The sequence below is a fragment of the Trachinotus anak genome, unplaced genomic scaffold (genome assembly GCF_046630095.1).
Source record: "Trachinotus anak isolate AG129_WGS33_773 ecotype Australia unplaced genomic scaffold, CSIRO_AGI_Tana_v1 ptg000003l, whole genome shotgun sequence".
NCBI lineage: Eukaryota > Metazoa > Chordata > Actinopteri > Carangiformes > Carangidae > Trachinotus > Trachinotus anak.
In genome coordinates, this window is record NW_027273854.1 from 23,035,219 (window position 1) to 23,048,543 (window position 13,325).

Consider the following 13,325-nt stretch of genomic DNA (forward strand, 5'->3'; position numbering starts at 1 on the left):
GGCCTTGTTTTGTGGTGTGTTGTCGCTTCGTATTAGTATGTTTTGTATTCTTACGATAACATTGTTAACATGCTGATGTTTTGACAGGTCAGCATTTTAATTTAGCATGTTAGCATGTTTACAGTTGATACTTAACAAATTTCAGCTGAGGCTGATTGAATATCTTGAGTTTTGCAGGTATTGGTCATAAATCAAAAATATTGGACTTGATGATGGTGTGAAATCAAACGTCAGTGGGTCATTCAAGTTATTACAATTGATCCAGAAGGACACATCGTTTAAGGGACCAAATTTCAACTGTGGAATTTTTTTTTTTTTTTTTTTTTTTTTTTTTTTTAACTTAAATGTCTATTCTCTATAAGTCAACAACAGCAAACTCTGTCAGCAACATGTAACTACATTCTTCTACATTCATACAGTCCTATTGATGCCTGTTGACATCACAAAGCTAAGTCTTGTATACTGTCCATTTCCTCCATTTTTTGGTCCAGTTTTTGTTTTTTGTACTCTTAATAAGCATCAGTTTTTCCATTTAGAAAATTTCTTCAACATTTGACAACGATTGGTTCTTTGTTGGCTGTCCCCTCCCCCTGGTCCTCTAAAAGCTTTTTATTTGCTACTAACGGTATTTAAACCAGATATCTGTCACTTCCTGTTACACTTTCCTCAGTGAAAGTACCATCAACTCACAGAGATCTCATGACCCGATATTCATTGGAACACTTCATATACCATTTCCCAAAAACTGGAGTGAAAATCACAAATGTCCACCTCATGATGGCACTAGAGAGACAGTCAGGGACACACCAAAGTCATACAGACTGTGAATGTCTGTTCATAGCAATCCATCCAATAGTTGTTGATATTTTTCAGTCCTGATCAAAGTGGTGGACCAGGTCAGACCATCTGTGAAGCTGCATGTAAAGAATCCTGAACAAATAAATACATGAATGCTGGATAAAATGTGAGACATTGTTCAGGATCAAAAGTGATTTCCAGCCTTTCTGGGCTTGTGGCCGTTTACAAAAAGAAGTGAAGTCAAAAAACTAAACAAAAATTGTACAGCAGAACTTGTATTTTCTTCTTTCCTATTAATCAATTTATAACCACTCAGATTAATCTTCTGACCACTGGAGGGGGCCAGATCCCTATGTTAAGAACCACTGGACTGAATATAGCTGAATATTAAGTCATGTATTTTAACTAGCTCAGTTTTGAGCAGCTACTACGTCACAGTCCTGCTCTGACACTGACACAGTATTAATAATAATAATCCATAACGTTATGTACAGTACAATTACAAATCAGGAACGACTGCTTTTACTTTTAATAATCTAGGGACATATTGCTGCTAATACTTTATAATTATAGTATCATTTCAAATGCAGGACTTTTACTTGTGTTTGGAGTATTTTCACTATAATGTATTGTAAAGGAGCTGGATACAGACATCTTGCTTGAAGACAGCAGGTTGGGATCATTGAAGTGCTGCTCGTCCTCCCCCAGTGCTCTCAGGGGCAGTTACTGAACATGGGGTCAGTCTAATAGTCATTTTTAGCTTGAACTGAGACAACTCTGCTCGCCCGCCCTGACGGCACTGAGTAGAATATATGAACTTTTCTGTGCAAAATTATTTACTTGGGACTTGAAGACTGTTCTTACATTCATCCAATGGCAGATTAAAATATGTGCGCCCCCCAAAAAATGTAATAGAAATTTGTAAAAATTAAAAATGTAAACATTTTCTAACGTTTTCTTGGACATTTCGTCAGTTATATCATGTCACTGTGTGGGTCTCCCCACTGGAGCAGGGCTAATTATCAAACAGGACACGTGTACACCACACAGGTTTGAGCTGCTGCTGCATTCATCTGTTGAAATTAAAATAATATAATTTTTCTGAAATTACATATATATATTTACAGTCTGATAAATTGATGATAACATGATGCATCTTAATTCATGCATGATAACGGACTGCATCTAAAAACATGTCTTTTTAATTTATTTACACTAAAATGTGAATAATCTATGATTTTCATGTCATTTGTGTTTTGGTTTTTTTTTCTTATCAGAAAGTCAAGTTATTGTTTGTTGTTTTTATTAAGGTATTATTTGTAGGCATCAAATCACTCAATGGCCTTTGTTAAAGGCACAGACAGACACACACACACACACAGGCTAAGTCAACAGTAAACTAACACTTGAATCAAGTGTCCTCTCACGTGTCTTGTTCAACATATATTTATTTATTAATGCTGACAGACAGGTATTGGTTCAGACAGACATGGTGGCGTCAACTGTAGAACAGAACCAGGCAGAGAAGGAAATCTGTTTCCGACCTGAGACACTCTCAAAGGTCGCAGAGTTTACACACTGTCAGATTGTCCTGCTCACAGTGTTTGGCACCGCTCAGTCCATGATCACGCCACATGACACCTAATTCTGCTTTCATCAGTGTATGAGAAGACGTCAAGCCAAGGGTTAATATTCAAAAAAAAAAAAAAAAAAAAAAAAGGACTGAAATTCCTCTAAAATGCTATGGAGTTTGGGTTGGAGCAGAATAAAATGATGCAAATGGAAAATTCCAACAACACATAATTTAAAAAAAGAAATTCTCTGAAACTGAAACTTTTCCTCAGTTTTTTCCAGATTCGTAAATGTCACATGAGCACAAGTCTACAGGCATCTCTTCTACTAACTCTATTGGCTCTGGCTGTGAAATGTTTAAAGACTGGTCACCAGTGGTTACAGGACAGTTTTCTAGCTGTCCAGTTAGCTTTCCACCCTGACCATCTAAAAGGGTCACTGCATCACCAAGGCTGAAACAAACCAGATTCCTAAGCAGGTATAATGGGGTCCAAACACCTTGATGCGATTCTGACCTGGAGGCTCATCAACCAAAGGCGAGATAACAGGGTGCTGGTGGTGGAACGCACATTTGTACGCTTGGACAGGCTACTCCCAACAATCATTATCCTTCAACCCTGAAGCAAGGCACTAAACCCCATCACCTGCTCCAACAGAGCTGCTCAGAGCCCACCAGTGGGACAATGGGTTTGTAAGACAGCTCCCAGAATGCAAAGCAGGGGAAAGAGCTGCGTTTAATAAATACTGAAATTATGGGAAGTGATGACCACACACTGGAGAAGTGTCGCGGAGAAAGGCATCAATCCGTCTACAATCTGTAACAATATTTAAATGCTGTAGTGCTACAATCTGTCAGTCATGGCAGTTTGTCTGTAGTCACTGGGGAGCACTCTTTAAACACTGGTAACCCTTGTTTTGTTTTTTTTTAAATGCAGGTATGACCGATGTGCAGACATGAGGGGTAACAACTGTGACAGTCAGCTACAGCTACAGCACACACACATCTGAAGGCTTCGTAAAGGCAAAAGCAGCATGTCAACTAACAAGAAGTCATCCTAACAAGGCAAAGTGATCACTAACTGTGTTTAGATAGTAAACCCAAAGTGACCAGGACTTGATTTGGTGATGAAACAGCAATTATACAGCTCACGTCGGTTTGACATAGAGACAAAACTGTAATAAAAAATAATAAAAATACTCAAGTGAATTGCCTATGGCTGATTTGAATTCCTTTAAAAACGCTCTCTCTCTCTTGATGATGTAAACATACTGCAAGTTCTGAACAAATACTTGGTGGTTTGTTTTTTTTTTTTTTAAAAAGAAAAAATGTTATTCTGTCTAATTCAATCTTGCATGAAAACACGAACCTTATACTGCGAGTCCGGAGTCGTCCAGGTCAAATGTAATTCCGTCAGGACAGGCGAGAAAACGAAGCACATGTGTATAAACAGAAGAGTGAGATAATTCCTCAACAGTTCTCGAGTTCAGCAGTACACAAACTTCACTGAACATCTCTGTGGACACACATCTAATACAAACTACTTCCTGTAGGATTCAGGAGCACAAACAATGGTTCAGCTAACTATTTGTAAGGGTGGAAATGCAACATTTGATTGTAATTTAAATAACAAGTAGAACTGCTTTACCCACGTTTGTTATATTTGTTGAAGTTAGTTTTTATTTGCAAAATATTAAAACAAACTAAATATTTCTTTTTTTAATAGTTTATATAACAAAACTACTCCCCAGCCATGCTAGCGGCTCCGTACTGACACAGCAGTGCACTGAGCTAAAATCTAATGTTAGCATGCGATTATGCTCATAATGACGATGCTAACATGCTGATGGTGGGCAGGTTTAAACTTTACAGAGGTCTCCCAGATTGCTCATAAACCTAAGCACTGGACAAATCAATATTTTCTTTTTACCTGATGGAAGCGCTACATGAAAAGTCAATAACCAAAAAATCGAATAACCAAACCTAATGAAAGTTATTAGGCTTCATCCTCTGGGAACCATCAGTGTTCCTACAAATTTCCATCGTAATCCATCCAACCTGAGGGATATTTCAGTCCGGACCAAAATAGTGATCTGCCCGCCTGACACTAGCATGGCTAAAAAATAACATCCACTGCATAACATGATTTTGTTTTTGTGAAATCTGATCTGAACACAGACCTAAAGCACAAAGTGGGAGGAGTTGATTTTTTAGCTTCTCTGTATCTTACAACAGGGGAAAAACTCTCAGAATCAAAAACGTCTGTTTTCAGTATTGATTAGAATTTAAGTAGCCTAATTATTTTTTTTTTTCTATTACAGCATTTTCAGTGGATGCAACCTAATGAGAGCTTGCCAGCAAGCTGTAATGTCCTGATTAACACATACATGAACTCACAGTAATCACTGTGGTGAATGACAACACGAGAGCAGCAAAATACACAACTGGCCCGTTCAAAACTTTGTATAAGTTACTTGTGTAACACTGTCTTACTGAGCACCATTTCACCATCCACATCCAAATATGAAGCTCATATTTGGAATCAAACAGCCGTCATCAAACACTGGGCACAGTCACATCTGAATACTTCGAACTATAACTGTCTAAACATACACAGTGTACTGTTACCACAGCCACAGTCCAATCCCTAACACTCAGTTTGTCCGTTCTCTAACTATATAAATTGTGATTAATTACCATTTTCAAAGTGATAATCTAAATGATTCAAATTTTAGGCACAAGCATTTTCAGCAACTTCCATTTATCTGATCAAATAAATATTTTAGTTTGAGAAAAGAAAAAATGTGTAGGTGACTTTTAATGACCACAGCAACATGTTTGTATTCAACCTATATTTGAGCTACGTCAGACACACATGTATCACTAACTTAGGTTCATATTCTAAAGTCATAATACTGGCACTGGGACATTTTACTCTCCTCCTAACATGAGGTGTGCTGAGTGTGTTTACACGCAGACTGTTTTCTGATATCAATGTGAAAGGTCCAGTTAGACAAACATTTCTCAGAGGCAAAACTGTTCTGGTAGGTTAGCATGGAAAGGCTTCGCTAGCTAACTAGAAAAGACAAATACTGACAGAAATATCAATGAAATTGTAATTGGCAAAGACTCTTATTCTTTCACTCATGACAATTATCTATTATACGCTTTTGGGAGGCTAGTAGTCTAAATTAGTATATATGGATAGCTACAACCAGGTATATCCAGTCTGAACTTTAAGGCTAACTAGGTAACTCAGATTACTTAGTACAGCTCTTACAGTTTGATAAATTGGCAGGCCAATATGAAATCAAAGAGAATATGAATAATAATTAGAAGTTTATAAGCAACTGAAAAGCTAGTTTTGACATTTGACTACTGTACTGTATCCGGTTTAAATTCCCCTCTCTGAAATGTCCAAAATGTACTTTCGAGTTGAAAACTTGATTTCCCTTCATTTGTTATAATAATAATAATAAGAATTATTATTATTAAATAATTAATTACACAAATTCAAAATTCAAACGTCCATTACGTCATATTAAGAAACAACAATGAAAGATTCAGAATTTCAATATTTCAGATTTTCAGACTTTAACATCTGGGTCACTAAGGATAATCAGTCAAACCTAAAGGACTAAATTCAGAGAATTATTTTCCAAAAGATAATATTTAAATGCTATAAATTTAGCTACATTTAAATTTTCATATTAATCATTCAGTAGCTGTTATATTTCAAAGTTATATATTTTGCTATTTTTATAATCAAATATTTTTTTGCTTCCATATCAGACTCTAATACATATACTAAGTATTCAGTTGCGGTTAAAATTTCACAGTTATGTGTACAGTTGAGCATCTTACAAAATAACTGAATTATTATGGCCATGGCCAATATTATTAGTGAATATTAGCTGATGAGTTACAGGAAAATGGTATGTAAATGAAAACATTACGTAAACACCAAACGTTTGTACGAGGTCATGTAGAAAATTATAAAATTAATTTTTCAACTGTAAAAGTTCACAGTTCCTTCAGCACCAAATTTCCTTAAGTGTATCTATATAAAAAAGGAGAATACTGTCCAATGCATTGTCATCAGAACTCTCTAATATCGATATATCGCTCAAAAATCTATTATTGGTTGGCTCCACCAGCTTAAATGTAAAAAAGTTCTGCCTCCAAGAAATGTTTGAACTGACACTAACAGTTCACCTCAGAAGACCCTGATGTACATATCAGATGTTTCTGAATACAGGAGTCAAGTGAATATTCTGCATTTATCCTGTGGCCTGAGCTCAGGAAACATAGTGGACGTTAAACACAAAATAGCCTCAGAACATTAGTATATTCAAGCTGGCATATTCTGTTTTTTTTTATCCTGGATAAGAGCAAATTTTCTGAAAACATAAAGAAATGTTTCCCTGCACCAACTCAAGAATATAGTACATGACTATCCTGAAGAACAGGATGTTGGAATGCATGTAAACCCACAGATACTGTAGTAAACACCAACAAATATACACCATTAGAAGCTCTATAAGCACATATTAGACTATTCACACCCTGTCTGCCACTGATGTTGAGAGAGAAGAGATGAAACAGACTGAATCTGGGCTACTGAACCGCTCCGCCTTCCACAGCAAGACGTGATCACTCAGTCACTGCACCGCTTCAGTCGCCGCTATCAGACCCACTTAATTGCTTAAGCCATTTAAACACTTTTAAATACATGTATAGAATATATACAAACAGTATGCCTCCAGTTCAGACCTCAAATACACACTTTCTGCCTGATTCCTTCCATCGCTTGCAGAAAATTAGACTGGAAAAGAGAAAACAAAGGCTGGAGCGGGCGTTCTGTTATTTCCCAGTTTTTGTCACTGATCAGAAATTTGTCGGCCATTTTGTTTCATAGTTCTCATAGAGCGGTGGCTATTTCCTTTTGAGAGTTAGTTTTTGTCATGGTTTGTCATTACTACACAGGTTCCACTTCAGAGTTGAAGTTGAGTCTTTAAAAATGAGGTGGACACTTCTTGATTTCTTGATTTGAATGACCAGCGCTATGTAACAGAAAACATGTTCGTCCTCTTCGGAAGAATCCAGTCCCGTCCCAAAAAAATAAAAGAGATGGTTCAACTACGTAGTACAAAAGTAGTACAACTACAACCAAATGACCTTCATCCTTTCCTGTTTTGCTCCGTTTTATTCTGCGTGTATCCCCTCTGTCACTCTATAAAGCACTTTGTGACAAGCCTGTTTATTAAAAGCGCTTTTTTAAAATAAATCTGGATCAATAGCAGAGTTCGGCTAAGATACCACTAATGAGAAAACAGATCATCGATAAATGATGTACAAGTTGTTGAATGTGGTTTCCGTGTTGATTGCCAAGCCGGTTGCCAGGAAGACACACAAGGAGGACTCCGGGTATTACAGAAGGTGCATTCTGGGATTGGTTATTGATTGACGGAGCTCTAAGCTGTTGGCAGATGGCAGATGAGAGGTTGCTTTTCTCTTTGTATGTCACCCTCCTTGTCCTCTTTCTTACAATTGTCATCCTTGATATTCTTTTTCCCCCCTCCTGTCCCCTGTCTGTGCAGTAAATGGTTGATTGGAATAAAATACAGCCCCGGTCAGAATGAAGGCAGAGCTCCTCCTCTTCCGAGTCACAGAAAGGAGGTAGGAAGTAGCAGCAGTCTAGGAGGGTTTGGGGGTCTTCAGGGCATCCACTTTGGTCTCCAAGTCTGTAATCTGTGGAAACAACACAGTGGATGATAACTAAATACATTTGAACTACACCAAACTTAAGAAAGGTACCTGTTTCACGATTAAAGGCTGATGAATGGAGCCCAGTGCATTGTGGGGGTGTGAATGCACTTTTGGTAATTTTGTGGCCAGGCTTGCCTCACACACTCACTCTGGTGCATTTGGATGCAGGATGGGATCAGGACGAATACATTACAGGTGGGCAGGTTAGAGGCTGTGACAATCATGTCCCATCATATTCATGACTCTCATCTGCTTTAAATGCTGGGCTTTTATCGTCATGATGCACTATTTGGGAAACCTGAAGAGAGTTTTCTGAGGAGTAAAAACTTACTGTTGTCCTGGAGTATATATATTCACTTTTACAGAGTTGTAAATGTGAATATATATGAATATACAGCAGCTATATTAGATATATTTTATATATCTACTGACAACAGAAGGTTAAGTCTCTTTTAAAGTTTCCTTCACAGTTCTGGACATTTTGAAGAATGGTTGCCATAGTTTTATTTGTCATCACAATAATCCACACAATAACCATCTGCAATTTAACAGTCCCATATGCTAATGTAATATACGTATGTATGTTTCCATATATGACATATTGTGTATGTACATATGAAATAAAAGCACATATGTAAAGGACTATATATGAAACCTATTAGAAATTAAAATAATTTCATATATCGACATATATGGCTAGCCCATATAAATATCTATGTTTATCCATGTATGCTTACATTGTAGACATATGTTACATAAATACATATCCATCCCAAAGCCTGTCAGTATATGTTGATATTATGTACAGTAAGGTCCAAAAGTCTGAGACCAATTTACTAAAATGGGAAATCAAACATGTTCAAAGTTAACGAGGAATTAATAAGAAAAACCTCCATAAGCACAAAACATTTTTATGTGTGTGTTGTTTTAGTAAACCTGCATATATAAATTAAACATGTATCATAAAAATATATGGTTGCAACATATATATATATATATGTGTGTGTGTGTGTGTGTGTGTGTGTGTGTACTTTTTTTCTATGGGTATTTCATATATGTTATAAACTTAGATGTTCATATATCCAGATGATGTGTGTATGTGATAATAATATAGGTAATATATATATATATATATGTCTTATATTACATTTCAGTATGGGCTGCCCTATGTAAAATAATAGTAAAATTTAAATTTGGACTTTGTCATGTTGTTTTTTTTTAATTCTGAAATTATTTTAAAAGTTTCTTTCAAAGTAAAGTTTCTATTCTGTCGAGAGATCCCACTATAAAATCGAATCTGGACAACCTTTATCACATAACGTTTCTCATGTTGCTCATCACAGCCACATCTCACTGTGGAGCTCCAGGCTGTTCTTTCCTAAGACTCATTAAACAGATGATGAGTCACACAGTTGTTGCTCTCAGTACCTGGTGTTTGTGGATAGAGACAGTGTGAGAAGACTGGCAGGAACAGTCAGTCATGAGTGGGAATATTGCTGCAGCTTTTCACGGGACTGTGAGAATTGTTTTCAACACGTCAGTCTCCAACATGCCTGAGGATCAGCACTGAATTTGCTATGTGTGAAAATATTTGCAATATTTAAAAACCAGAAGGGGACCAGAGACGGAGCCTTGGGGAACACCACTGAAGAGGGAGCATCACCCTAAACTAAAAAACCTCCTGACAGTTATTAAAAGGAATTAAACCAGATTATTAAAGTGTCCATGTTACCATTTTTCAAGGCGTTCATCAGTATCAAACAGATCCAACAGAATTAAAATCAACAGAATCAGGTGTTCGTAGAGGTATTAGTTACTTTAATATGAGTAAGACAAAATTTAGTTTTTTTGTAATTTGGGTCAACTAGCCCTTAAAAACCAGGAGAACCTGTTTGGATAAGCATTATGTTCCCAACTCTGTGTGAGAAAATATAACCTGATCACAGTAGAAAAACAAGGAAAAATCTGAAGAATTTTATTGACCTTTTCCTGCAGGTTGTCCGTCTCTTCTTTGTGTGTTGCCTCGCTCTCTTCTTGCGCCCGACGCTGAGCTGTCTCCTTCTTCAGATACTCAATCTCCCTACAATGCACACATAAACACACACGTTTAAGTTTTCATATCATTTACTCCTCTCAAACCTTTTTTTTCCCCCCTTCCTTACTTCTGCTGGTACTCTTTGATCAGTCTCTTGGCTTTGCTGTATTTCCTCTCGAGGGTTTGGTACTGAGCCTGGGTTTCCTTCAGGTGTTCATCCACTGCCTGGAAACACATACAAAGACACGCACACACACACGCACTATAAGTTAATGAAACAACTAGTTTCCCATTACCCATTAATAGAGTTTTAGTGATTTCCTGATTTTATTCGATTCATTTTGATTCTTGATGATTCAGCTGTATGAGATAAATAAATACCAATGTTGTGTAAAACACTTCTCATTTATCCCAGGAATTTGAATTTCTTACTGTTTAATTATCTTGGTCATGGAACAGTCTATGAGGTTGGTAATAGGCACCATTTAGGTTTTTATGTTTCTTTATAGCTATAATATTTTTAAAGCTCAATACAGGCAGCGCCAGGATGTCACACCTGGGGAAACTACAGCAGTGCTCAAACATAATCAAATCAAATCAAGCTTTATTTATATAGCACTTTTCAGGCAAAGATGGCAAAACAGGTGCTTATAAGTAGGGCTGCACAATTAATCTAAATATAATCAAAATTGCAATATGACCAAGTGCAACATCCAAATCACAGAAGCAGCAAAAAAATGCTTCAGCTGTTTTGATGAAGGTAAAATGTTTCACAACATTGTTGTGCATTGCAGTGTGGTGCTACAGAGATACACCACTGGTCTCAATGCTCTGAAACAGCAGCTCAAAAAATGAGGAATCAGCTTTTCCAGAAAATCATGTCCTTGTCTGGATGTTACAGAGCGGCATGATGTGAACACAACAGCATCACAACATGTTGTTTTTATCACAGGTAATTCACGACGATAGAAAAGAATGATTATATATTTATGTGATCCCATCAAGCTAATGCTTTTCAGGCGGGTTATTCTGCTATATTTCATTTTGTAAATGTTCACATCATCATCATCATTAGCACAGCAATGTTTGCACCGTAACACAGAATAAAAGAGGAGCTGCAAAAAAAAAAAAGGTTCATGATGCCCAGGACTAATGAGCTCCAGTAACCCGATGTCTCCAGTATGACAGGCAGAGTCCTGAGCTCTAACCGACCAGGCTGTGTGAAGAGGTGTGTGTGGTTATTCTGTAGCAGCCGGGAGTCATTAACAGGTGATTTAATCAAGACAAACACTGTGGATGGTCATGTGTAACAGCACCCTGGCGTGGTGCTTTTAATTCTGAAGGTTTATCAACATATCTGTCCTGCTGCCTTCAGACGGTTGTAGGGATTTCATGAACTGAAGGAGAAACTTCTCATATGAGCATAAAGCGTCTGGATACAGATAGGGTCAGAATTACTCATATGAATTTATAAATCAATACAGACTGTTTTAAGGTCCCTGCTTAAAACTGTTCGTTTTTAATGCTGATTTAAAGGCATCTACTGGTTGGGGAGTGTTTGATTAAAATAGTTTATTTAAATTTAAGTTACTTCTGTATATTTACAGTTGCTCCGGAAACAGACGTGGCTCTGGGACATTCATCTGAATAAACCTTCCACCTGTTTGTGCCTCTCCTCCCACCTGTGTGCTGCGTGCACTGCGCTTAGCGTCGAGATACGCAGATGGCAAAGTGAATGTCAAGGTCACGAGACAGTCTGAGTGCTGCTTGTGCAGGTCGTTACAATCAGTAACACAGGTGTCAGTACAGGTAAATTTAACACAGAGGTACATGTCATAAAAATCACAATTAATTGGAAAATGTATTAATCTATTTATTGGTTTTTAAGCGCTACTCTATTGCTAATTGAGCATTTAAATAACAAGGAAAAATACTTCATCATCACCAAACCTTCCACTCATGAGTCCCCTCCTTGCTTTCAGTACTTACTCTCTAATAAATTACCTTACACAGGGACTGCGCCTCCATCCAGTAGCCCTCCAGTTTCTCCATCCTCTCTTTACTGTCCCGGATGTTTTGCTCCAACTGAGTGCGCTCCATCCGCCAACGCAACTTATCCTGCTCTGCGTGAGCCAGCTGGAGGTAAAGGGGTCAGTGTGGGAGGGAGGAGGTGGTTATGTGGGAGGTAGCGCAAGCGTTAAGTCATCGTTCAGCCAGAAAAAGAACTAATGTTATGCTTATGTATATTCTCCTCTGCAATACAGTAGCACCTGGATATTTTAGTGTATTTCATTTCTGTATGTTAAGATGGGATTGAATGTTAAGGGGTCTTACCTTTCTCTTTAGCAGCTGGATCTCTGCCTGGGTTACTGCATGTTTAATCTGAAGCTGCAGACACAGACGGAGAATAAAAAGAAAAAGTAAAATGAATGATTGAATGAATTGATTACACTCAGGATCTAAATGATAAAAATCACAGGTACCTCCTTGAATTTGTGGGCCAGCTTCTCAGGGTCCAGCTCCACAGGAGACAACATGTCCTGGTTCTCTGCCAGGTCGAAAACCTCGATGGAGTTTGGAAACACTGGGCTCATCTCCTCCTCCTCATCTGTTGCGTATTCACCTGTCTGCAGATGGATAAAAAGAAAACATAACATGCAATACTTCCTAAATACAGCCTGTTAGCTTATCTTAGCACAAAGACTGGAGACAGGGATAAACAGCTAGCTCTGTCTGAAGACGGTATCAGAATCAACCGGCCCGCAGAAAGCTAACTATTTTCATGGCTGCTGGTATTTGCTTTATATTTACTGTACAAATGTGGTGGTATCGAGGAAGCAAATGTAATGTATCTGCCAAAATTTCAAACCATTTCTTTAAAATGCTACTTGCAGATGAGAGTAATACTGTGGCTCTGTCTGAGAAATCAGCCTGTTAGCGCCTCTCAAGCTAACAAGTCTTACATTTAGTTTTCTTTAATCTGTACAAAAACAAAATGACACATGGTTTTACAGGAGGGTTATATCTGCTTAGTGAGCTTTAGAAGTGGTTTTGTTACCTTCGCACAGAGCTAAGCTAGCTGTTTCACCTATTTCCTGTCTTTGTGCTCAGCAAACCGGCAGCTAGCGTTAGCCTCATATTAACTGTGCAGGC

General features: G+C 37.6%; 1 protein-coding gene across 3 annotated transcripts in view; it reads right to left on the minus strand.

Annotated features, from left to right (window-relative positions):
- Window positions 1-2,228: 2,228 nt before the first annotated feature.
- Window positions 2,229-13,325, minus strand: part of LOC139618596 (neurabin-2-like) — a 38,535-nt gene continuing 27,438 nt past the window's right edge. For all 3 annotated transcript variants that reach the window (XM_071474661.1, XM_071474659.1, XM_071474660.1), the window contains 6 exons: window positions 12,656-12,799; window positions 12,507-12,560; window positions 12,177-12,308; window positions 10,300-10,397; window positions 10,121-10,217; window positions 2,229-8,119 (listed from right to left, as the gene is read on the minus strand). In XM_071474661.1, coding sequence (XP_071330762.1) covers window positions 8,066-8,119; window positions 10,121-10,217; window positions 10,300-10,397; window positions 12,177-12,308; window positions 12,507-12,560; window positions 12,656-12,799 — 579 coding nt within the window. In that variant the 3' untranslated portion in view covers window positions 2,229-8,065. The remainder of the gene's footprint in view (window positions 8,120-10,120; window positions 10,218-10,299; window positions 10,398-12,176; window positions 12,309-12,506; window positions 12,561-12,655; window positions 12,800-13,325) is intronic.